This window comes from Pleurodeles waltl, chromosome 7 (assembly GCF_031143425.1).
Source record: "Pleurodeles waltl isolate 20211129_DDA chromosome 7, aPleWal1.hap1.20221129, whole genome shotgun sequence".
Classification (NCBI taxonomy): domain Eukaryota; kingdom Metazoa; phylum Chordata; class Amphibia; order Caudata; family Salamandridae; genus Pleurodeles; species Pleurodeles waltl.
Genome location: NC_090446.1, coordinates 538,354,264 through 538,381,146, shown reverse-complemented (window position 1 = coordinate 538,381,146; position 26,883 = coordinate 538,354,264). Strand labels below are relative to the sequence as shown.

Genomic DNA, 26,883 nt, shown 5'->3' with positions numbered 1-26,883 from the left:
GGGCCTGTAAATCAAATGCAACTAGTGGGCCTGCAGCACTGGCTGTGCCACCCACATTAGTAGCCCTCTACACATGGCTCAGACCTGCCACTGCAATGTCTGTGTGTGCAGTTTTAAACTGCAAATTTGAACTGGCAAGTGTATCCACTTGCCAGGCCCAAACCTTCCCTTTCTGTACATGTAAGGCACCCCTAATGTAGGCCCTAGGTAGCTGCATGGGTATGGTGCAGTGTATTTAAAAGGTAGGGCATGTACTGGTGTGTTTTACATGTCCTAACAATGAAATACTGCCAAATTAGGGGTTCACTGTTGCAAGACCTATCTCTCTCATAGGTTAACATGCAAGCTGCCTTTAAATTACTTTAAGGCAAAGATTCCCTTTGAGAACAGATAGAAATATGGAGTATAGGGTCCCTAAACTCACAATTGAAAAATACATCTTTTAGTGAAGTTGTTTTTTGGATTGTGAGTTTGAAAATGCAACTTTTAGAAAGCAGGCATTTTCTTGCTTAAACCATTCTGTGACCTGTTTGTGGATTTCCCGTCTGGGTCAGTTTGACAGTTGGGCTGTTTACACCTCTCCTCTAGACAGTGACACAAAGAGAGCTGGGGTGTAGCCTGTATTTCCTGATGAGCCATCTGAGCTAGAGTGGATTCATGCATTCTTTCACTCATCCATCCTTACATCCACCCTTTTACCTACCCACCCATCTATTCACTCTTTCATTCATCCATCTATCCATCATTTCACTCATCTATCCACCCTTTCACTCCATATATCCATCCACCCTTTCACTCAGCCATCCATCCTTTCACTCGTTCATCCACACTTCCATAGTTTGCCCAGAATCACAGGATTTAGAACCAATGCCAGGACTTGTACCTAGTACCCTACTTCCATTAAACTACTCCATTTGCTGCGAGGCCCAGGGGAGGTAGTTTCATCCCCTAGGCCTCACAGCAATAGTGTAGCAGTGAAGCCAATGAGAAAGGGCCCCTGCCCTGAGCCTCACAGCACTGAATAATGGCTGCAAGGTCCAGGGAAGGGGGTCCCATACCTCGACCTTACATCCTGATGCAACGCTTCAAGGTCCAGGGTAATGCGCTTTGCTAAGTCCTACCCTGCCACTTTTTTCTGGCTATTCCGTCCTCCCTTAACCAACCTCTCTTCACCTAACAATGTACGAATGGTCCTTGGAACGAAGGGAACCATATGTTGTCTGGCAATGCGAAACATAAAGAGCAGGCAAGGCTTCAGGGCACGTTTTTAAGAGTTGCTGCCCGCCCTTGGCATTATGTGCCAACACAACTATTGGCTTTGCTGCTCTACACTTCTCCTACCACTGTTTCCCTTCCTCCACCCCTTCATCCCAAGAATGTCACCATTCCTTTGGACCAACGAGGTCAAGACACCTCCCTTAAATAATACATTTGTGATGTGATCGGATGGAGGATAGGGGTTTGCCACTGGAGGCGCAGACGGGCTGATGTTGGGCCAGATGTATGAAAGCATTTTGCATTCGCAAACTAAAATAGCGATTCCTTAAAATTGCGACCCTGTTTAGAGAGTCGCAAATTGCGACTCCCTAAATTAGAAATCGAAAAGAAGGATTCCTTATTCGCGATTTCTTAGCACATGTATTAAGCTATTCCTAAATGTGATTTTGGCATTTAGAAATCGCTAATTACCACCAAGTTGAACTTGGTGGTAACCATGTGCAAAACGTAAAAATGCATTTAAAATGCATTTTTAAATTGTACATGTAAAGCACACATGCCCTTTTGGCATGTGTGCACCTTGCATGTTCCCCCAAAAACTTTTGGCGTACAGCAGAGGGGGCCTTAGCCCCCCAGCACCCTCGGGTTTTGCATTTCCAAAATTGCGATTTCTGGTTCAGAAATCGAAATTTTGGATATGCAAAAAATTTGCAGATATGGGCCAACAGGCCCATAGGTGCGAATGGGGCCGGTGTCTCAATTTGCAAATCGGTAATACCATTTGCGATTTTTAAGAAATCGCTGTTACCGGTTCGCAAATGTGATACATGGCACTTTGCGAGTCGGAAATAGCAATTTTTAAAAAATGGGCCGTGATGATACATCTGGCCCTAAGAGTGTAGAATTTCACACACAAGCCACCTGTTATGGACTTGAGCGCGGGCCATGGGCAGCTACCCACACTGGTCATGCCTAGCGCCTGGCCTACATTTCATGACTCAAAATAGTTCTCCAGTGCCGACATTTAACCGTATTGATATTAGAAATATCTTTGAGGAGCCTTAAGGCACACAATGCTTGGGATATAAGGGACAAATCAGTGACTGATTGAGAATTTCTCATTAAAAGTATGAGCTAGTTGACAACAAACTGAACCATTATCAAGAAGAAGTAATCTGTTTTGCACGCTTTTCCTATAACGCTTTTCCTATAATTTTGTGCTTGTCCAAGACTTTCTTGAGTCTAAAATGCTTTGCAGGACCTGTGAAACTGACTGTGTACACTGCACTATCAATCTTCACTATCTGACTTAAAAACTGTATTTAAAAATGTACTGAACAGGTATCTTGCATCACATTTGTATATGAGGGCACAGCTCTCAAAAATTTCCTTACAGATGACCACCTAAATGTGTTTTGTGCAGTAGACATAATTGTCACCAAATTCATGTTTATTATGCATGAATAAACACCCAATTTTCACCTAATCTCATTTCAGAACTTTGATATTTTACGGCTTTGTCTTTACTTTCGATGGCGGTCATGTGCCCTAAAGGTAAGAGTCCTGCAGTTGTTACACTTAGGTTCATATTTATGCTTGACTTGTGCCATTTTAGGGTAAACATTTTTGTCGCTGAAACAGCGCATAGCTAACTCCATATTTATATTTTGACGCTAGACCTGTCTAGCGTCAAAATATAGGGGTTAGCGTCATATTGTGGATGCGGCAAACTATGTTGCACTAATTAGATGCAAGGTAGGCATTCTCGTCCACAATATCATGGTAACCCCCTACTGCCCTACAAAAATGACGTGCACGGAGTAGGAGGACCCAAATAATGGTGTTAAGCCTGCTTAGCGCCATTATTTAACGCTTGGGTCTGACCAAGCGTTAAGGGACCTATAGACCCATTTTCATGGCTAAACACCATGGAATGGGCCCAAAGATGCCCACCCCAAGCCCCTGGAACATCTCCACCCACACCAAAGTGACGCCATTGGATGGGGGACCCTATCTTGGGTAAGTACAGTAAAGTATAATTTTTGTTTTTGTGCCATTGAGGCCCCCCCTCAATGGAGCACCCTGCCTGGCACTGGGTATTATGGCCTTGCCCAGGGGACACTGGTCCCTTGGACTGGACATTGGGGTGGTGGGCATGACTCCTGTTTTACTAAGACAGGAGTCATATTTGGGTGGTAGTGCGTCAGAAAATGACGCTAGGCTGGTTAGCTGCATATATATTGCCACTAACGAGTCTAGCGTCATTTCTGGCCCACTAACACCTTTTCTCCTCCTGCCATCCCCTGCCCTACTAGCATCTTTTCTTTAGACGCTAGCCTGTCCTTTGAGCCACTGTGCTCCATTCCTAAATATGGCGCCCGGCTGGCGCTATGTATATTGATGCGAAACTGCGATAGTGCAGTTTTGCGGCAAAATCCATAAATATGGGCCTTAGTGCTTTCTATTGTGTGTGTTTTGAAATATGGTCTGCCAGAGAAATGTATTTAATCCTTTAGCTCCCCCTTGCTGACTAAGCCTTAGCAGTCCCTAAAAAATTTGTTAGATGTTGTATGCAACAAATCAAACTAACAAAAACATACTTAAATAACTGATTTACAAAAAGAGAAATATTCTATGAGAAAAAAATGAAAAATGGTGGACAAGGGACAGAAACGTTAAACAGAATTGGAAAATGTATCTTTGAAAATAAATCCAACAGGTGTGTTCCGAAAGTCAATGCAAAGTTCAAAAATACCCGAAAATATCCACATGTCCTCCAGACAAATGTTTATATTCTGGAATCCTCATAGGTGACCTGGAAAGTCATAGAGTGGAGGTCATAATGGTGGTTGGACCCACATCCTTGCTTTACTTGTCACTAGTGTGAAAGTTATGTGAAGAAAATCGGTCCGGCAGCAGTCTTTTTCTGATGGCTGGCACAGGCATATAACGGTGCCTACACCAGCCTTAAGAGAGAGTTCGCCCAAGGCTGGAGAAATCCCATTCCTGGCTTTGGGGTCCTGGCACGCCTCTGTGCCTCCATATTTGTGATGTGTTAGGTGTCACACTTAAAGGTAGACATGGGTACTGGAGACTTAAACCCTGCAGTGCCCCTTGTCACACGCCAATCAGCCTATCACCCCATCACCTCACCCTTTCCCAACTCATCACAGAGTTGGCAAAGAGTGGGGTGAGAGAGCAGATATTAAAACCTCAAATCTACAAGGTTCAAGGTACAGTGCCAGGAGGACCTGCTGCAAGGTGAGTAAAACGCTTTATAACTTTCTAATATTGTGTGCTGTGCATATGGATAAGTGTGTGTGTTTGTGGGTAACAGTGTGTCTGTGGCGGCATGTGTGTGTGTGTGTGCGCAAGTGAAAGTGAGAGAATCAGTAAAGGGAGCAAGTGAGTGACGATGAGTGATAGAAAGAGTGAGTATGACATTGAGTGTAACTGTGATGGAGAATGACTGTGAGTGTTACTGTGAGGGAGAATGGCAGTGAATGCAAATGTGAGGGAGGATGACTGAGTAACTGTGAGGGAGACTGACAATGACTGTAACTGCGAGGGAGAATGACAGTGAGTGTAACTGTGAGAGAGAATCACAGTGAGTGCTATTGCACTGTGAGGGAGAATGACAGTGAGTCTTACTGCGAGAGAGAACAACAGGGAGTGTTATTGTGAAGGAGAATGATTGAGTGTAACTGTGAGGGATATTGATAGTGATTGGAACTGTGAGGGAGAATGGAAGTGAGTGTAACAGTGAAGTAGAATGACATTGAGTGTTATTGGGAGGAGGAAGGGTGCCTGTGTTGGTGCTAGGCAGCAGTTTGTGCATCAGAGCAGGCAGAGAGCAGGAATGTGACATATAGGGCAGTGCTGTAACAAGGAAAGAATCGCTAGTGCTTTATGCAATTTTTTGTTTGCAACTTTATGCAGTGTAAACTCAACCCAAAGGTATTGGGGCACTTTCCATAAGCACCAGTTATATTACAGAAGGTCACATTCTTTTTTTTTAATAAGCCACGGAGAGATTAAGGGGGTCATTCCGACCCTGGCGGTCCGCGGATGCACCGCTAACAGGCTGGCGGTGCATCCAGGCCAATTCTGACCGCGGCGGTAAAGCCGCGGTCAGAAAAGGGAAACCAGCGGTTTCCCGCCGGTTTTCCCCTGGCCTGAGGAATCCTCCATGGCGGCGCTGCAGGCAGCGCCGCCATGGGGATTCCGACCCCCTTCCCGCCAGCCTGGTTCTGGCGGTTTTGACCGCCAGAACCTGGCTGGCGGGAACAGGTGTCGTGGGGCCCCTGGGGGCCCCACAAAGATTTTCAGTGTCTGCATAGCAGACACTAAAAATCGCGACGGGTGCAACTGCACCCGTCGCACCCTTTCCACTCCGCCAGCTCCATTCGGAGCCGGCATCCTCGTGGAAGGGGGTTTCCTGCTGGGCGGGCGGCCTTCTGGCGGTCGCCCGCCCGCCCAGCGGGAAACTCAGAATTACAGCGGCGGTCTTTTGACCACGTGGCGGTATTCTGACGGCGGGACTTTGGCGGGCGGCCTCCGCCGCCCGCCAAAGTCAGAATGACCCCCTAAGTGATTTGCCCTTAATCACAGGTGATTGAGTCGAAGCCGAAACTCGAACTTGATTCCCCAGCTCCAAAATCAGCAGCGCTGGCAGTAATACCACATCCTCTTCCCACTCTTTGGGGTTCCAATCTCCTGCTACAACTTTTTTTAAAAATGATAGAGAAGACCTCACCTGTTCCTTATTATTGCAGTTGATGCACAGCACTACTAGGTGGTGCCAAATACTTTGTTTCCTCTTTCCCCAGCCTACTTGTCTTTGTTAATACAAGCTGTTTCTTGGATCAGAATGGCCCGTGTAAAGTTGTAGTCCACAGACCCACAATAGCTTCTGACATTCCTGGGGCACGGATCACCTTGTAGGGTTAGCGTAGTGTGGCACTGCACATGCCAGCAGACCTTTGGTTGCTCCACATTAATTTAAGGGGCCCCTCCCTCTCCTTGGTGACGCACCCACCTCCCATGGCACTCACTTTGATTTACTGAGAGAGAATGATCTCTCCTTGCTCTGTCAAGGAGTGCAGGCTTTCTTGGCAAAGGGAGCCATAGAGTGGGCGCCAGCATCAGATGTAGGTTTTAGTTGCTAGTCCCACTACCTTCTAATGTCAAAGAAGGACAAAGGATTTTGTCCTATCCTGGAGCTGCACCTTCTCAACCGCTTCTTGAAAAAGAAAGACATCAAATTGCTCACACTTGTCCAAGTTTTGTCTGTTGTGGACCTGGGAAATTGGATGGTAGTTTTAGATTTGCAGGATACATATTTCCACATCCCCGTCCTACCTGCCCACAGATGCTATCTACTGTTCACAGGGGGCCAAGAGCACTTTCAATTTACTGTGCTACCTTTCAACCTTACCAGCACCCCTTGGGTATTCACTAAGGTGTTGGCGGTGGTCGCAGCTCATCTGTAGAGGTCGGAATGTCAGTTTTCCCTTTCCTTGATGACTGGCTATGGAAGTTGGGCTTGCCTCAGGCAGTTGTCACCCACCTTCAGATTACGGCAAACCTCCTGCACTCATTGTGGTTCACTATCAACATGCTGAAGTCACACCTCACTCTCTCTCAGATGCTCTCTTTCACCAGAGTTGTTCTGGACATGGTGCAGTTTTGGGCCTATCCTCCAAAGCGATCAGCTTCTGATATTCAGGCTAAGATACTGGCGTTTTAGCTTCTATCCTGGATTTCGGTGAGACTGACTCTAAGGCTGTTGAACCTCATGGCCTCCTGCATCCTACATTAATACATGCCCATTGGCATATGCAGTCTCTGCAGTGGGACCAGAAGGCTCAGTGGATGCTGCACCAGGGGAGTCTCTTTGACATAGTCTAGAAACTTAGAGAGAACTGCAAAAGACCTGTAGTGGGGGCTAACAAAACCACAAATAGGTCAGTGGCAGGGCCCTCTCTCCCAACCAGATCAAATGGTGGTAACAGATGCATCACTCCTGGGCCAGGGTGGACATCTGGGAGAGATGGAGATCAGAGAACTCTGGTCTCAGGTGGAGTCTGAGCTCCACATAAACCTATTGGAGCTTCGGGTGATTCATTGGGCATTAAAAGCCTTTCTTCCTTCGATCAAGGGAAAGCAGGGGTAGTTGTTCATGTACAACACCACCACCATGTGGTACTCCAACAAACAGGGTGCTGTGGGGTCTTGCACCATCAGAGCATTTACCTGGTGGTGAAGCATCTGGCAGGCTCTCTGAATGCCAGAGTGGACAAACAGCTGAGGATGCCTAGAAGATCACAAATGGTGCCTCCGCATAGTGGTTGTGCATGGTCTCTCTCAGCAGTTGAGAGAGTCTTCATTAGATCTGTTTGCCACTGCTAAGAATGTGCAATGTCAGCAGTTCTGCATGCTGGAGTTTCCATGGTGACTGTCACTCGGAGATGCTTTTCATTTTGAGTGAAGCTCGGGCCTACTGTATGCCTTTTTTGTCAATACCATGCTTGCCCAGAGTTCTCAAGAAGATAAGGAACGACCAAGTAATTCTTCTGGCTTTGGATTGGGCACAGAGAGACTGGTATAACTAGCTGTTGAGCATGACCATTGGTCCTCCAGTCAGGCTGCCTCTTCGGGAGGACCTTCTGTCACAGCAAGAGGGCAGGGTTCTGCACCTGAACCTGCTGAATCAGCATTTGTGGAGATTGAGCGGTGACAATTTTAGAGCTTTCGACCTTCCTCCTGATGTAATTTTGGCAGTAAGGTGTCCTTCATCCTTGGTGTATGCCTGCCACTGGGAGAAATTTGTGTCATGGTGTGCGTATCACAATGTTGACCCTCTCCCCATCTGCACCTTTCTCACAAGTTATCTTGTTTGCATTATCTTCGGCCCAGGAGGGCACTGCTTTGGACACAGTTAAGAGCTATCCTTCTGCTGTCTTAACATTCTTGCGGTTGTTGGGCCAACCTTCTCATTTTAAATCACTTGTTGTGGCTTGGTTCCTTAAAATATCTTCCCATATACAACCTTCATCATGCCTCAGTGGGAACTCAACCTGGTCCTCATCTTTCTCTTCTGAGCATCATTTTAGCCTTTGCACAATTGCCTTCTTAGGCTGTTGACAATCAAAGTTGTATTTTTAGTAGCCAAAACATTGGCCAGGAGGACCAGCAAACTGCAAGCACTCTCTGCCCACCCTCCTTTTACCACCTCTCTGGACGCGTGCCTCCTTCCTCACAACGGTTGTGACTCCATTCCATGTAGGCCAGAACACTCCCCCACCTACTTTCTTTGCTCCACTTCATCCCCCCAAGGAAGAGGAGAGACTCAACCACTCAGACCCAAAAAGGGTGTTGTTGTTCAACCTTGACTGCACAAGAAAGTTCCAGGTGGACTATCAACTCTTCGTGGGCTACGTGGGAGCAAATAAAGGGAAAGCTGTACAGTACAGAACCATCTCACAATGGATTGTCCTGTGCATTAAGATCTGCTATGCACTGGCCAAGGAACAGCCCAATCAGGTTTGAAGACTCACCTCTGAGAGGTATTGCCTGTGTATGTATTGAGAGGTAAAGAATTTGTGGCTAGAAGTTGCTATGAAATGAACAAGTTACTTACCTTTGGTAAAGCCTTATCTGGTAGAGACTATCTTACCGCAGATTATTTACAGATGTTCCCTTCCTTCCCATCCTCTGTGAACCGGTTCAAGTGTAAGGGACACCCTTTTCAGGGTCTTAGGCCCTCATTATGACATTGGCGGTAAATCCCTTTTATTGCCACGCTGACGGCCCCCAACTTACCGCGGCGGCGTGGATACCTGTTCACCATTATGACACACACACACCAATCCGACAGAATACTGCCACAGACACAAATCTGGCAGACTAAAGGCCAGTGATAAAATGGTGGTATCAGAACCCACACTGTTACGCCAACAGAACAACACCCACCACATTATGACCCACAAATCACCACAGCGGACATTCAATGGTGGTAAACCATTGGCTGTACATACCGCCACACTCACAATGGACACCCACAGACAAAACTACACGACATTGGACAATTTAAACAATACACACCTGACACCCATACACACACCACACCCACACACCATACCACTATAAAACACACACCCACATTACAAACAACCCTTTACAATTACAAATCATTGGCACGAGACTGACACCAAGACCACAGACACAACTACATAAACACACCACTTACACCCATACATCCCTCATGCACCCCACTTCACACACCCCAACACATTACCCAACACACCCTCACCAACACACATCCCATAACACCCATGGCACCAAAAAGACATCCCCGTTTCACAGAGGAGGAGTTAAGTGTCATGGTGGAGGAAATTGTCAGGGTAGTGCCACAGCTCTTTGGAGCACAGGTGCAGCAGATATCCATTGCAAGGAAGATGGAGCTATGGCGGAGAATAGTGGACAGGGTCAACGCCGTGGGACAGCACCCAAGAACAAGGGACAACATCAGGAAGAGGTGGAATGACCTACAGGGGAAGGTACGTTCCATAGCAGCAAGACACCAGCTCGCTATCAAGAGGACTGGCAGTAAACCCTAACCTCCTCCCCCACAACTCACAGCATGGGAGGAGCAAGTTTTGGCAATACTGCATCCTGAGGGCCTGGCTGGAGTAGGAGGAGGACTGGACTCTGATAAATCAACTTTCAACAACTATCACCCCCATACCTGCATGCCATCACATACCCTCACCCTCACCCTCACTCCCAATACTCCACTCCATCCCACACACCCCACCATCACATCTCACTAATCCCAATGCCAAGCCCTGCATGCTGTACCAACGCATGGACACCCCTCACAGCCTTGCATGGACACTCATCACTAAAGCATGCATAGTAGAGAGAACTAACAATCCCACCATACACAAGTAAAAGCTGACAGGGCAACTCCAACCACAGGGGTGAAGCCAGGGATGTACAATATGTAATACACATGAAGCATAACACATAATTTACATCCCCACAGGTACCCCAGCCAATGTCACCAGAGAGGAAGTGCCAGCACTATCCAGTCCCCCAACAGACGAGGCCCACAGTGATGACAGTAACTCTGGACTTTAGGATCTGGATGATATACCTGGCCCATCAAGGATCACTGGACAGCCAGTTACCCAAGCCAAATCACAGACCACCACAGAGCCTCCCCCATCAGGATCCAACACTACAGCACCCACCTAGAATCCCCAAACCTCTGTCCCCAGTGCACATCAATCAGTAGTGTGCCCACCTGTACAGGAACCCCAGGCTACACCTCGCACCCAAGACAATCAGGGACCTGGGATCAGTGGCAGTGGGCCCACGGTTCAGGGGACAGAGGGACAGGCCACCAGGGACACTGGGAGGAATGCTGTGCACCAGGGGGAGGACAGGCACAGGGAACCGACTCTCCAGGAGGCACTCTCCTAGATCCTGGGAGCCTATCAGCATTCCCAGGACACAACAGGCCAGATCCTGGACAACATGTAGGAGAACAGGCGGCTGCAGGAGGGACAGTACCAGGGGATAAGGGAGGACTTGCAGGCCATCACCAGCACCCTGATCTCCATAGCAGGGGTGCTGGCAGACATGGGCAACATTATGAGGGAGGCAGTCTCACACCAGCGGGACCCTGCCTGTAGCCAGTAATCGAACAGCCTTCCACTTCCACTAGTGGCCAGGAGGGCCGGCCACAGGACTCATAGGCCACCAGCACCCCCGCAGAAGGTGAACCACCCCGCAAACGTTTCCTGCGACCCAAATAGAAGCCAGAGACACTTGCCAAGACCCCGCCAGGAAATGAGACTCTCCTGATTTTCTCCCTTGTGTCCTACTCAGTCACCCTGTCCACCTTGAATTGCCATTCCTCCCCTTCCTATGCCCCCTTGGAGAATGCACCTGTGCTGCAAACAGACTAGGACAATACCCTGGACTTTCCTCTATCATCACCCAATCCCATTGCGCTTCTCCCTATATGTTAGCACTTCAATAAACACACTTTGAAAAAAATGTATTTAGAGTATGTCATGTATTTCAAATATGTATTGATTGAAACAGGTACAACCAGTGCAAAAGAACTGTACATAGAACGAGCATAAAATGAATGACCTGTAGCTGGCTGTTGTGATCAGACCAGGAATATTTGTCAAATCACCAACATCTGCAAAATGAATAGTCAGAGGAAACAGTAAGGGCCAGATGTATAAAAGTTTTTTTCCCATTCTGTGTCAATGGGAAAATTTATTCGTACATATGGCCCTAAGTGGGCATAGAAGTGGGAAATACCAGCATGCCAATGCCACACAGAATACAACCAAAGTCATTGAAATGTAAAGTTACACTGTCTCACCTGTGTGTCATTGGAAGTACTGACGGATTACAGTTGTTCTGTTGTCCTCATCCTCATCCTCTGCCTCCTTATCCTCACTGTCCACAGGGTCAACTGCTGCCACAGGGGCATCTCCAGTCTCCTCCTTCTGCAGAAAAGGGACAGCCAGATTGTGCAACATGCAGCATGCCACGACTATCTGGCAGACCTTCTTGGGTGAGTAGCACAGGGATCTACTTGTTTGATGGAGGCAGAAGAACCTGGCCTTCAGGAGGCCAAAGGTTCCCTCAATTATCCTTCTGGTTCGCCCATGTGCCTCATTATAACGTTCTTCTGCCCTTGTCCTGGCATTCCTCACAGGGGTTAGCAGCCATGATAGGTTTGGGTAACCAGAGTCACCTGCAAATATTGAGGGACAACATTTAGCCACACACTATCCTATATGGCCCACACCATACACATACACCAACATATACAGGGTGGGAACCAGGGCTCACCTATTAGCTACACCCTGTGCCTCTGTGGTTGGCCCATCACATTTGGGATGCTGCTATTCCTCAGGACAAACGCATCATGCAGGGTACTTACCATTGATGTGGGAGATGTACTGGTCAGCCAAGCACAGCATCTGCACATTCATAGAGTGGAAACTCTTACAATTCCTGAACACCTGTTCATTCTGGCAGTGGGAACAAATGCAATATGAGTTCTGTCAATCGCCCCAATTATATTGGGGATATGTCCCATTGCATAAAACTCGGCTTTCATTGTGGCCAAATCCTCAACCTAGGGGAATGCAATGCAGCTGCACATGTGTTTTATCAGGGAAGACAATACTCTTGTCAGCACTATTGAGAACATTGGCTGTGGCATTCCTGCTGCCAAGCCCAATGTCACCTAGAAAGAACCAGTTGCCAGGAAATGGAGCACTGATAGCACTTGCGCAAGAGGGGGGATCCCAGTCGGATGATGGATAGCAGATATCAGGTCAGGCTCCAATTGGGCACGCAGCTCTGTGATTGTGGCCCTGCCTAGTCTATGGGTGATTATTATGTGCATGTCCTCCAGTGTAGCCAAGTCAATCAGGGGTCTGTACATGGGGTATGTCTCCATCTCCTATTCATCCAAAGCTGTAGGAATCTAAGGGCCAAAAGAGTGAGGAGGCTGTCATAAACTGAACAGTTGAGCCATAACAGTAGTTTGCAATCTGTATACATGTAATGGGTCAGTGTGATCTGTCTATTTCTTCTGTGACACAGCATTATTCCATAGGCCTGCCCCCCCTGAAATGGTGACCGCCTGTCCTGTGTGGAGGGACAGGTGGTAATGCTGCTGACGTTGTGCGCCATAGTGGGAGGTAGTCGGGAATCACCGTGCAATTCCTCATTGGTTAATATTGGGCCCTATGGGGTACAGTGGCCAATGGTGATCTACGCTAGCGGTGAAGGTTTGCACCGCCGCGGACGTGACTGCCATTTTCTATGTGATTCCTCACTTGTTTCCTGACCATCCATGGGAGAGGACCTACACTGCATGTGCTGCGGTGACCTGTATCTGGAACCTACCATGGCCTGTGTGACAGAGGAAAGTTCCCCAGCCTTCACTTCGGAGGAGTTGGAGAGACTGGTGGATGGGGTCCTACCCCAGTACGGACTGCTGTATGAGCCTCCAGACCAACAGGTGAGTACACTGTGGGCACGATGCATGTGGCATGCATGGATGGAGGTGTGTGTGAAGGCATTGTGTAAGGGGGAAGGGATGTCCTCCTGGCTGGGCACACATTGAGTGCTGGGCTGTATGTGTGCCAATAGTGCTGGAAACGGATATGGCGGGCCATTTGTGTAAGTGGCTGGACTGTTTACCTAATGGTGTTCTCTTGTCTGTATTGCCTCTGCAGGTCACCGCCCATCAAAAGAAGGGTATATGGCGTGCCATCCCCAAGGAGGTGCGGACCCTAGGGGTCTATGGCAGGCGGAGCTGGGCACGAAATACCGCAGAGACTCAGCTGGGGATGGCCTCCCAATGAAGAAGGGGTGCCCGTCGAACCCTGAGCCCCCTGATGGCCTGCATACTGGTGGTGGCCTATCCAGAGCTGGATGGGTGCTTAAGGGCAACACAGCAGCCACAGGGGTGAGTACAGTGCCCATTATTGAAGGAAAAGGTAGGAGGGGCGGTATCTGGGTGGGTGTGTGTCATTGGGTGCTCCTAGGCCAGGCCAGACATAGCAGCGTAGGTCCTCTGGTGACTAAGGGTCTGAAGGGAAAATACTGCCTACCTAGCTTGTTAGCATCCACTACTGTTCAGGGCTGCCTGGGTCTCAGGTGTGTTACAATTGGCGGTGTGTGCTCCTCCTCATGCCTTGGTGGCTGGCAATATCACTGTTAGTGCAATGCATAGTGTATAGGCCTGTACCTTGTGTGTGAGGGCGCTGTGTATGCCAACTGTGGTGTTGGTGCAGTCATTGACCCAGTGTTTCCTTTGTCTCTCCCCCCCCCCCTTTCTTGTTTTGTCATCCTGTCCTTATGTGCATTAGCATCATCTGGCAGAGGAGCAGAGGCATCGGCGAAGGAGGGAGCTGCATACCACAGGACCCAGGTGGCAGAGTCCACTGACGCTGAGGGCACCAGTGGAATGGAGGGCGAGGGGAGCACCACGGCGGAGACTGGAGGGGACAATACAGACTCAGATACCTCCTCCGATGGAAGCTCCCTGGTGGTGTCGGACACCTCTGTGACCACGCCAGCTACAGGTACAGCCACCACCTCTGTACCGGCACCGCCCTCCCAGCAGCCCCTCAGTGAGTTGCCCGTGCCCGCTCCACCATGAGGGTGGGCGTCTCCTTCGCCCCAGGCACCTCAGGCCCTGCCCAAGTGTGCCCTGCTGCCCTGAGTGAGGAGGCTATTGACCTCCTGAGATTCATCTCTGTAGTGCAATCAACCATTGTGAATGCCATCCAGGGGTTGGCAGCCTGAATGCATTCCTGGAGGGCATTCACGGTGGATTGGCCGCCCAACAGAGATCGATTCATAGTCTGGCCTCCTCTCTGATGGCAGCTATTGTTCCTGTTTCAACAGTCCCTCCTCCAACTTCCACTTCCCAGTCCCATTATCCTCAAGCCCAACCCATACCAAGCACACGGCCAGACGAGCATGGACACAAGACAACACCCAAAAGTGTCACAGGGAAAATCAAGCACCACAGTTCATCCCACAGGCTCTCAAACAAACACCATTCAGTTGCAGACACAAAAACATCCACTATTTCCACTGTTTCCCCCTCCTCCTCCTCCACCTCCCACCTAGTTACGTCTACACTCACACCTGCATGCACTTCATCACCACCGCACCAAGCAGAACACACACCTCACTGGCAGACACATCCACAACATCCACGCACAGATCCCCTGTATCCTCTCCCACTGTGTCTGTCCCTCACCCTAAAGAACACAAACGCAAGCACTCCGACACCTAACAGCCATCCTCCTCACAACAGCATACAACCCATGCACCTGCACCCAAATCCAGCAGACAAACACCTCCAACAACCACTCCCTCATCCTTCACTCCTATTTCTTCCCCCTCTTCCCACCCCAATGTGCCTAAAAAGCTTTTCCTTTCCACCATTGACCTCTTCCCTACCCCCCATCCTGCACATATGGCCAGAGTATCAAGAACCCAGCCAAGCACCTCAGCCAAACAGTCCACAGGCCCAGTTCCATCAGCACCTACTCGTGGTGCAAAGGACTCCATGCCACAAATACTGATAGGGAAGGCCATCAAAAAGGGCAAGGAGCCTGCACCAGCCAGCAGAAAGGGGAAGGAGCCCGCACCAGCCAGCAGAAAGGAGAAGGAGCCTGCACCAGCCAGCAGAAAGGGCAAGGAGCCCTCACCAGCAGCTGTCACAGAGCCTCCACTGCCAGCTGTGGTTGTGCAGCCATCAGTGAGTGCAGGGGCTGAGCAGGAGCCTCCCACTACCACCAGCACTACAATGCAGCCTTCGGAGGGTGCCGGGGCTGAGCACGAGCCTCCCACTACCACCACCACCATAGTGCAGCCATCACCGCCAGCGGACGCCATATAATCCAGCCTCTATGGACTGCTGTGCGGCCTGTCCCTTTCGGAACTAGTGGGCAAGTCACCCACTCAAAAGACTGTGGCCTTGCACTCCCCAAGACCAAGCACAGGGCATGTTGCCCCCTCCAGAACCAGTGGGCAAGTCACCCACTTGAGAGACTGTGGCCTTGCACTCCCCAGGACCAAGCACAGGGCATATTGCCCCCTCCAGAACCAGTGGGCATGTCACCCACTTGAGAGACTGTGGCCTTGCATTCCCCAGGACAAAGCACAGGGCATGTTTCCCCCTCCAGAACCAGTGGTCTTGCTTCCGCATTCGGCTGAGGTGACCCCCTCCCTTTCCCTAAGGTGCCTGCCTATTTGCCAACTGATGCCCCTGCAGTGTTCTCTCCGTATTGGTGCAGGGAACGAGTGGGGCCTTGGACTTTGCCCTGTGACTATGTGGCCCCTGTGAACTGAGGACTGGCCAGTGTCCCTTTTTTTGTTCATTTGTACATATATTAGTGGCATTGTCAAATCGAATTATTAATTTTGTGTTGTTCTTATTACAATCACTTTAGTCAGTCCCTGTTGTCTTTGCATTTTGTAGCCGATTTACGGGGATAAATTTTTTATTGTGCAGCTGGTTGTGTGTATGGTGTGTGTGTTGTGTGTGCGTGTGTCACTGTTGTTTTCCTCCCCCCCTCTCTTGTGTGCTAGATGGCTGTACTCACCATCGTTGTCTTCGCTGGAATTGCTATTCATGGTGGAGCGTAATGTAGAAGATCATTGGGAATACTTGCAGTTCTGGTTCTATGGCAGCATGGTTCTTCCCTGTGTCTCCAATGGTGAATCCTTTCACTGCTGTGATGTGCTTCCGCCAGGCTTTTGATGGCGTTGGTACCGCCCCGGAAAAGATGGAGGAGTGATGTGTCTTAATATGGTGGGTGGAAGTTTGTCTTCCGCCTGGCTGTAGGCGGCTACCACCATGGTGCCTGTTGTTTCCGCCCTGGCGCTCGGTGTGGTACATTGGCTGTCTTTCAGAGATCTAACCGCCATGGTCATAATTTGGCAGTACTTACCGCCAGCCTGTTGGCGGTATTACTGCCACTTTATCACTGACCGCCAGGGTCGTAATGAGGGCCTTAGTCTTTTCCACACCAGTGGTCAGTTTTCATTGTGGCTCCTCGCATGGAAAGTTGCAAAAGTTACTGATGTCAGCACACCAAGGTGGCGCCTATATGGGTACCACACACATCACTTCTGTCGCGGTAGACACTGATGATGTGGATCCAAATGACACCACCTACAGGTTTACAGGTTTTCTGCTAAACAAATCTTTTGGGATCCAGTCTGAAGCCTAGGGATAATCAAAGGTAAAAAGTCTGCGGCTAGACAGATTCTCTCCCTGGTAAGTCTTTATTGATGGTAACTCATTCTTCACTGGAAGTCCTCTAATAGCCCTCAGGATTCTGAGTGCTGCTGAGAGACTATAATGAGAGTGATGTATGGGAAACAAAATGGGTTATGGAATGTGTGGCATAAAACGGGCAGGGGTTCCACGGGAATAGACAGAGGTGAAGAAGAACAGCAGGAAGTAGGCTTAATTTAAAAGGAGGTGAAAGTCTAGGGAATTGGATGAAGAACAAGGTGGGAGCAAGATGGGCAGAGCTCAAGCTGAAGAAAGCAATAGGAAACAGAGAGCGAGAAGAGGAGCTGGACTTTATCCCAAGGCCACTTTGAGACGTTTGTCTAGCCCTGTTTTTTTCTTTGCATTGTGGTATATGTTTTTTGCATCTTCAGTTAGCAACACAAAATTACAAACACCATGTGGCACAAAATACGGCAGTGGATGAACTTCTAACACCTGACATGGGTCTGCTTAAAATCTATGGTGGAAGAGGAATACCAGGATGGAATGGAGGAAATGAGGGTGAGACAGTGGTGCTGGATCAATTTCCAGAGTGGTAGTGCTGCTATCAATATTATATCACTGAAGTCACAGGGACTGTGAAAAAATCAAGCGTCACACAAAGAACAACAGTAGCAAATGAGCAAGGGCCATTCAACAAAGGAGTGATGGGTGTGCGGTGAATTTTGGAACACACTGTTGCAAATATATTACTAAAGCATGGTGTGGTAGCACACTGTCATTTAAAGAAAGCACATTTTATGGAAAAGGGCATTTAATTTGCACAGACATGCAGTTTTACAGATAAAAGTTCAGCAAATATTTATCTGCTGCGTCACCCACTAAAGTGTCTTGATTTGAACATATTAAAATGTTTGCTTCCATCACACTTTAGAGTTGAAAAAAGAATGTGTTCCATTTGTGCTTTCCTAACTGTTGCTGTATTTTGAAATATGTGTACGGTTCATTTACAGGTACTTGCATTTTGCAGTATTCTAGTAAAAAGTGAAGTCCTACAGCCTTTCTTTCACACTCAGTATCCTAGCGAGATTGTCACAAACATCACTTTACAAACTCCTCTCAAGTTGCAGTAGGAGAAAGAAAAAAAGCACCATTCTACATGTTAAATAAGCAAGCAGCAATTTGTCTGAAGACATAGCCTGACATTTGACCTCGGTCTTCGAACGCACAGCAAATGTGACAAGATAAAAACAAAATGTAATGACAACTCAATTGCTCATTCACATACTGAACTCCAGTAAGGTTATTTTGAGGGTGCTGCAGCACCTTCAACACCCCTCCTTCCAACGCCTACGGGGTGAGAGGGAAACGGACAAAGATAAGGCAGGACTAGAGAGTGGGACTGCGAGAAAGAGGGCTAGGCAGAAGACAATCAAGGAATATCATGAGTCAGGCAAGGAGAAATAAAGGGAAAAAGTGAGGGAAAAGAGACAAGTGACGAGGGGAGGGATATATCAGAAGAAAGGAAGGATCAAATCAAATCATTAGCATTTATAAAGCGCGCTACTCACCCGTGCGGGTCTCAAGGCGCTAGGGACAAAGGGGGTGGTTATCGCTGCTCGAACAGCCAGGTCTTTAGGAGTCTCCGGAAAGCGGAGTGGTCCTGGGTGGTCCTGAGGCTGGTGGGGAGGGAGTTCCAGGTCTTGGCCGCCAGGAAGGAGAAAGATCTCCCACCCGCCGTGGAGCGTCAGATGCGAGGGACGGCGGCGAGTGCGAGGCCAGAGGAGCGGAGGGGGCGGGTGGGGACGTAGAAGTTGAGCCGTCTGTTGAGGTATTCCGGTCCCTTGTCGTGGAGGGCTTTGTGTGCGTGGGTGAGAAGTCGGAAGGTGATCCTTTTGCTGACTGGGAGCCAATGCAGGTGTCTCAGGTGTGCGGAGATGTGGCTGTTGCGGGGTACGTCGAGGATGAGGCGGGCTGAGGCGTTTTGAATGCGTTGCAGGCGATTTTGGAGTTTGGCGGTGGTCCCAGCGTAGAGGGTGTTGCCGTAGTCCAGGCGGCTCGTGACGAGGGCGTGGGTCACGGTTTTTCTGGTGTCGGCGGGGATCCAGCGGAAGATCTTGCGGAGCATGCAGAGGGTGAGGAAGCAGGCGGAGGACACGGCGTTGACTTGCTTGGTCATGGTGAGAAGGGGGTCCAAGATGAAGCCGAGGTTGCGGGCGTGGTCTGCGGGGGTCGGTGCGGTGCCGAGGGCCGTGGGCCACCAGGAGTCGTCCCAGGTGGACGGGGTGTTGCCGAGGATGAGGACTTCAGTTTTTTCAGAGTTCAGCTTTAGGCGGCTGAGCCTCATCCAATCTGCGACGTCCTTCATACCCTCTTGTAGGTTGGTCTTGGCGCTGGCGGGGTCCTTGGTGAGGGAGAGTATAAGTTGGGTGTCGTCGGCGTAGGAGGTGATGATGATGTCGTGCTTGCGTACGATGTTAGCGAGGGGGCTCATGTAGACATTGAAGAGTGTCGGGCTGAGTGATGAGCCTTGAGGTACGCCGCAGATGATCTCAGTGGGTTCTGAGTGAAACGGAGGGAGGTAGACTCTTTGGGAGCGGTTTACGAGGAAGGAGGCGATCCAGTCCAGGGCCTGGTCTTGGATCCCGGTGGAGCGGAGGCGGGTGATTAGGGTGCGGTGACAGACGGTGTCAAAGGCAGCCGAGAGGTCGAGAAGAATGAGGGCGACTGTTTCACCGTTGTCCATCAGGGTTCTGATGTCGTCTGTGACTGAGATGAGGGCAGTTTCAGTGCTGTGGTTGGTTCGGAATCCGGTCTGTGAGGGGTCGAGCAGGTTGTTGTCTTCCAGGAAGGTGGTCAGCTGTTTGTTGACGGTCTTCTCTATTACTTTGGCTGGGAAAGGCAGAAGGGAGATGGGGTGGAAGTTTTTCAGGTCGCTCGGGTCAGCCGTAGGTTTCTTTAGTAGGGCGTTGACTTCGGCGTGTTTCCAGCATTCGGGGAAGGTAGCAGAAGAAAAAGAAGAGTTGATGACGGTCTGGAGGTGCGGGGCGATGATGTTGTCGGCTTTGTTAAAGATGAAGTGCGGGCAGGGGTCTGAAGGGGCGCCGGAGTGGATAGAGTTCATGATGGATTTGGTTTCTTCCGTGCTGATGTGGGTCCAGTTGTTGAGGGTGATGGTCGGGGATGTGGGTTCGGTGGTGTTAGGTTGGGTCTGGTGTCCAAAGCTGTCGTGGAGGTCGCTGATCTTGCGATGGAAGAAAGTGGCGTGGGATTCGCATAGATCCTGTGAGGGCGTGACGGCGTTGGCGTTGGCGCTGGGGTTGGAGAACTCCTTGACGATGCTGAAGAGTTCTCTGCTGTTGTGGCTGTTTTTGTCCAGTCTGTCGGTGAAAAAATTCCTTTTGGCAGTGCGGATCAGGTGGTGGTGTTTGCGGGTAGCGTTCTTGAGGGCGGCCATGTTGTCAGCGGTGCGGTCCTTGCGCCAGGCTTTCTCAAGTGCGTGACAAGTTTTCTTTGATTCTTTGAGGGTGTCAGAGAACCAGAGGGGTTTCTTGGTGTTGTTCTGTCGCTGCGAGCGTTTGAGGGGAGCAAGGTTGTCTGCGCAGTTGGAGATCCAGTTTGTGAGGTTGAGGGCTGCGACGATTTACAAGATCCCTGAAGAGCAACTCTTCGCCGCACTCGCCGCCAACCAACCCACCCTCACCACCGAGTGAGGGTGGGTTGGTTGGCGGCGAGTGCGGCGAAGAGTTGCTCTTCAGGGATCTTGTTCCACTGTCGGCGAGGGATGGGTTGAGTGCGGAGGTGGCGGGTCTCGCGTCGGAATGTGAAGTGGATGCAGCTGTGGTCGGTCCAATGAAGGGCGGAGGCGTGGCTGAAGAAGACGTGTTTGCTGGCGGAGAAGATAGGGTCGAGTGTGTGTCCGGCGATGTGGGTGGCAGTGTTCACCAGTTGTTTGAGGCCGAGGTTGGCGAGGTTGTCGAGCAGGGTGGTGGTGTTGGGGTCATTGTTTTGTTCCAGATGGAAGTTGAGGTCGCCTAGGAGGATGTAGTCCGGTGAGGCGAGGGCGTGCGGGGAGATGAAGTCGGCGATGGTGTCGCTGAAAGGGGCGCGAGGTCCGGGAGGACGGTAGACGAGGGATCCTCTGAGGGTGGTCCTCGGGTCGGTGTGAATCTGAAAATGCAGGTGTTCAGCGGCAAGAGGGGAGTCTTCAGTGGAGGTGGTGACGCTGATGGAGTCTTTGAAGACGATGGCGATGCCTCCTCCTACTTGGTTGGTGCGGTCTTTCCTGGAGATCTTGTAGCCTTCGGGGATGGCGGTGGCGATGTCTGGAGCAGAGGAGGCGTTCATCCAGGTCTCCGTGATGAAGGCGACGTCCGGTGCTGTGGAGTCTAGGAGGTCCCAGAGTTCAACGGCGTGTTTGTGAACGGAGCGAGCGTTGACTAGGATGCACTTGAGGTGGTTGATGGCGCGTGGGCTTGTGGTCGTAGTTGTTGCGTGGTGGAAGATGCGTTTGCAGGAGTTGCAGGCGAAGGGTCCATTGGTGCGTTTGGGGTGAGCTTGGAAGCAGGTGTTGGAGCGTCCTGGGTTGAAGGCATGGAGGGTGGTGGGGTCATAGCGGATCATCGGGGCTTGGGAGCGCTGGGGACCAGGGGTCATGGCGCTGGGCGCGGGCCAGGCGCGGACGGGCGCAGACGGGCTTGCCTCTGGCGCGCCAGAGGCGCACCCGCTGCGCGGTCGCGCAGCGGCCGCCATATGAGGTAGGAGGGGGGGGAGGGGTCAGCTGGGGGTGAATGGGAGCTGGGATTGGGAGGGAGTCAGAGCAAATGTCATCCAAGATGGGAAGGAGAGTCGAGAGAAAGGGAAGAAGGGAGAGGCAGGGAGATGGTGCACTGACAGCGGTCAGTATTTGATTTGATTTGGGTGTGCGTAGCTTATCTAGTCCTGTTCGCATTTTTAGTTTTGATTGTCGGTTATAAATATGGGATTACAAATACCAGAATGCCAAGGAAAAGTTACAGGTGGAGAGGGGGGGTTTGAATCTTGGATGGAAGGAAGAGGGAGAGTGCAAGAAAGGAAAAAGAAGATGGACTGAGAGATAGCAGAAAGCAAAACGAAAATGAAGGAGAGGAAGTCAGAAAGATGGTATGTAAAGTCACTTTCTGTGTTGTCACTTCCTGCTGTCATTTAACAGAGCCAGATCATTTAACTTGTGACTCGAGCGTCCTGATCTACAGCAGTGTACCGCCCACAAGACATGTGGAAGTTGTCACCTCAAGCTCTGCACATACAAGACAGCTGCAAATATACGAATGGGCACTTCCGATACAAACGAACATCACAAACAGCAATACTCACATTGCAGAAGCTCTTCTGTCCCGCTGAGTAACCAGCGCACAGCATGTCACTCTGGATGAGCGTCGAACCCTGGCTCAGGTTTAGGTACTGCAGGAACATGGAGTTGCAAGATGTTGAGTTCATTAGAGGGACCTGCAGCTCTTGTAGGGTGTTCGGCGGGGGCAGGTTTGCTGCGAGGGCAAAGAACAATGGATGAACAAAAAGACAGCAGTATTCTTATACCTCAGTTTCTGCAGTCCAGCAAAGATTTTCCATTATTTCAAGATCGTCTTGTAAAGCCCAATCCAAATCCAAAACGAATTACCTGTGGTGGAGGGGGTTATTGTGAAGGTATTGACAGAATAGTAAGAGGGCGTTCTACAAAAGGTGAAATACAATATATAGCAGTTTTCAAAATGCAAAGTAAAACCAGCTCCTTCTGGCCCAGCATATTCTTAACACAGTCATGTTCGGCCGGTTCAGAGACATTTTAAGGATTATGGGAGCTCCTGGCCAAACATCATTTAGGGGCCCCTGCTCAGTACAGCTCTGAATGTATTATCCAATTTCAGCTCATTTATACCCTCAATGACTTTGGTTGTATAGTTGACAACCCTCTTCTTTGGCCAGCTTCCAAATGGGCCCAATATTAGAGTTTCTCTTTGACTGGTAAGCACCATAGAAACAGAAATATTATCAGTCTGGACCAGCCTATTGCATGTGGTGCTGTGGACTGCTGTCTCACCTTTTGACCTGTGCATATGGTGGGTGTTCCTTAGGGTCAAGAGTGCATGCGTAAGGCTTGTGAAATGCTGTTCTGTTTAGGAAAAGGACTTGGAGGATGCCCATTGCTTGTCATTTGTTGGATTGCATGGCACTCTTCTTTACAGCCTTGTAATTGGTCACGGTTGGCCTATCATCATTTCTGTTCATGTCAGTGGAGCGATGACCAAGCACTGACTTAATCGGTGCCGTCCGCTGCTCCTGGAGTGATTGAGGTACTATTTTGTTTTTTGTTTTATTTCCAGTATCATGCAAAAAGAAGGCGCATGGCTGAGTAGGACAAACAAAAATGCAAAGTTGTATTTTCTATAGTTAACCTTTTTTTTTATTTTGCCAAATCTTCTTTTCTCACTTTGCACTCACGTGTTGTTTTGTTTTTGATTGTGGGCGCTGTCCTCAAATGATGTCTGTTATCTTGTTCTAAATATTGCAAAGCAGCATTTTTTCTTTCTTATGTGTAATTTTCAAAGTTATGCTTTATCACATAATTGTGCAGTATGCCCCAATCCACCTCACTCCAATCCAATGTGCCCCACTCCAATCCAGACCACTCACTCCAATCCACTCCAGTCCACCACACTTCAATCCCCCCAACCCACCCCACTCCATTCTGTCCCACTTCAATCCAAAACGATCTGCCCCACTCCAATCCAAACAAATCTGCCCACTCCAGTGCAGCAGTCTAAGACAATCCATCCCACTCTGATCCACAACAATCTGTCCCACCCCAATCCAACAATGTGCCCCACTCGAATCCAGTCCACCACATTCAATCCAATCCACCTCACTCCATCCCAAACCACCACATTCCAATATTCCCAACCCACCCACTCCAAATCTGCCCCACTTCAATCCAAAACAATCTGCCCCACTCCAATCAAAAACAATCAGCCCCACCCCAACCCAAAACAATCTGTCCCACTCACACCTGCCTCACTCCAATCCAAAACAATCTTCTCCACTCCAATCTGCCCTACTAAATCCAAAACAATTTGCTCCACTCCAGTCCTCCCCACTCCAATCCAATCCACCCCACTCGAATCCAATCCACCTCACCTAGTTCCACCCCTCCCTACCCCAACCCAATCCGCCCCATTCCAATCTGAACCGCTCCAGTCTGCACCACTCCAATCCAAAATAATCTGCACCACTCCAGTCTGTCCCGTTCCAGACAGCCCCGCTCCAATCCAGTCTAACTCACGCTGATCAAATCCACCCATCAGCATCCCAATTTACCCCTCAGCATCCCAATTCACCCCACTCCCATCCAGCACAATCCACCCCACACCAATCCAATCCACCCCATTCAGACCAATCCACCACAATCCAGCCAAATTCAATCTGCCCCACTCCAGTCTAATCCAATCCAACCTATCCCACTCCACTCCACCAGAATCCAACTCACTCCAGTCCACCCCCTCCCGCTGCAGTCCAACCCACCTCACTCCAATCCAACCCACCCCAATCCAATCTAGCCCAGTCCACCCCATTCCACCCCACTCCAATCCACCTGCCTCACACCACTCCATACCACTTCAATCCAATCCACTTTAATCCACCTCAGTGCAATCCATTTCACCTTAATCCACCCCACTCCAATCCACTCCACCCCACCTTAATCCACCCCACTCCAATCCAATCCACCCCACTCCACACAAATCCAATCCATTGCACTCCACACCAATCTAATCCACCCCACTCAAAAACAATTCCTCCCACTCCAGTCCAATCCACCCAACTTCAATCCAGTCCACCCAACCCCAATCCAATCCCATCCCTCTACTTAATCCAATCCACCTGACTCCATTCCTCTCCACTTCCCTCCAATCCAATTCACGCCACTCAATCCAACTCCCTCCACCCCAATCCAGTCCATACCACTACAGTGCATCTCCCCCACTCCAAACCACCCTACCACACCCCAAATCAATCCAACCCACTCCACCCAAATAAAATCCACTCCAATCCACCCCCCAACACCACCACACCGCTCCTTCCCATCCAATCCACCTCACCCCATTTCAATCAACTCCTCTCACATCCAATCCACCCATCCACTCCAACACACTTCAATCCACATTACCACCACTGTACTCCAATCCACCCCATTGTACCCCAATCTACACAACTCTAATCCAATCCTACCTACTCTAGCTAAATCCACTCCACTTTACTCCAATCCATCCAACTCCACTACAATCCACCCCACTTCACCCTACTCATATGCACCCCACTCTTCCCCAATCCACCCCATTCCAAACAATACCACCCCAGTTCAGTCCACCTCACTCCATTCCACTCCAATAAATCAAATCCACCTCACTACAGTCCACTCCAATCCTCTAATCCACCCCACTCCAATTTACCCCACTCAAAACCACCCCAAACCAATCCACCCCACCCTAGTCCTATCAGTTCAGTCCAATCTACCCACCCCAATCCAATCTAATCACTCCAGTCCAATCCACCTCACTCCAATCCACTTCACCTCATTTCACCCCACCCCACTCCAATCCACCCCATTCACTCCAACCCATTCCACTCCAATCCAATCTATCCCACTCTACTCAAATCCATGCACTACCTCAATCCACTCCAACCCAGTCAATGCTATTCCACCCCACCCCATGCCAGTCCACGCTACAATACTCTCTGCCCCCGAACCATTGAACTCTACCTGTTGGCTTTTTGTTTAATGTACTCCAATTCCTGCTATATGAGGAACTGGACTCTATGTCAGGTGGCACTAAGCTGTGTTCACACCGGCTCAGCAGCGCCTCCATGTGGATGGTGTAATCATAGAGGGAGTGTATAATGCTGCACGGCAAATTGACATGTGCCTTACCTGCCACATAAACAGAAGGAAAAGTGGTCCTACTTCCCACACTCTTGGTTACACAGTAGTTAGTCTGTCAGAGCCATTCGGGTACACAGCACTGATAAGTGCTTTTGTTTACTGGACTGCCTGTGCTGTGAGTGACAGGTATTCAGGGTCAGGAAGCAGCAAGCTGTGATCCCTTAACCTGGCTGCAGCCCCAAAAGGACAAAACAGTCACATTGGAACCCCTCCATGTCAATCTTGATTGCACAGAAAGGGCCAGATTTATTAAATCCTTGCATTGCCACTGCATCATGCAAGGTGATGCAAGGGCTTAATTCCGATTTAGCAAGCTCGCAAAGCCCCCTTGATTGGCCGTGCATGGCTTGGTAAATTCAGAGTAATGAAGCTAGCACAAGTCTCTGTCTTACATTGCTCTGCCTCTGGAAGGCATACATGGGTGGAGAGTGGGTGTTTCCACACATCCACCCATGCTTTTTGGCACATTCCCACATTTGCTAGGAGTAGTAAACCTGGGAATGTGTCAGAATTGTACGCCTTCCCAAAAAAGGCACAACATGGAGAAATAACTCTATTTCTCCATGTTTTTCCACTTTCTAAGTGTTTGCATTTTGACCCCATGCATTGCTTTTATGAAGGAAGGTGTCCCTTCCTGCAAAAAACACAATCCTGGATGTAACAAAGGCACCCTTGCACCACTGTGCAAGGGTAACTGCGTTGGTGCTAGGCAGCACTCAGTGCGCCAGCGCAGAGAGAGAGAGAGCAGGGATGCGCTATACATAGTAAATATGGCACATTCCTGCCCTTTCCCTTTCACACAGTGCAGCAATTTGTCTTGCTGCGTTCTGTTGCGTGAAAGGTTTGTAAATCTACCACTAAGTCTCCATATGATGAATAT

At 49.6% G+C, this 26,883-nt stretch overlaps 1 protein-coding gene across 1 annotated transcript in view; it reads right to left on the bottom strand.

Moving 5' to 3' along the window:
* LOC138246915 (uncharacterized) overlaps window positions 1–26,883 on the bottom strand; it is an 81,220-nt gene that overhangs the window by 7,926 nt on the left and 46,411 nt on the right. The window contains exon 4 of the mRNA XM_069201662.1: window positions 22,385–22,554. Coding sequence (XP_069057763.1) covers window positions 22,385–22,554 — 170 coding nt within the window. The remainder of the gene's footprint in view (window positions 1–22,384; window positions 22,555–26,883) is intronic.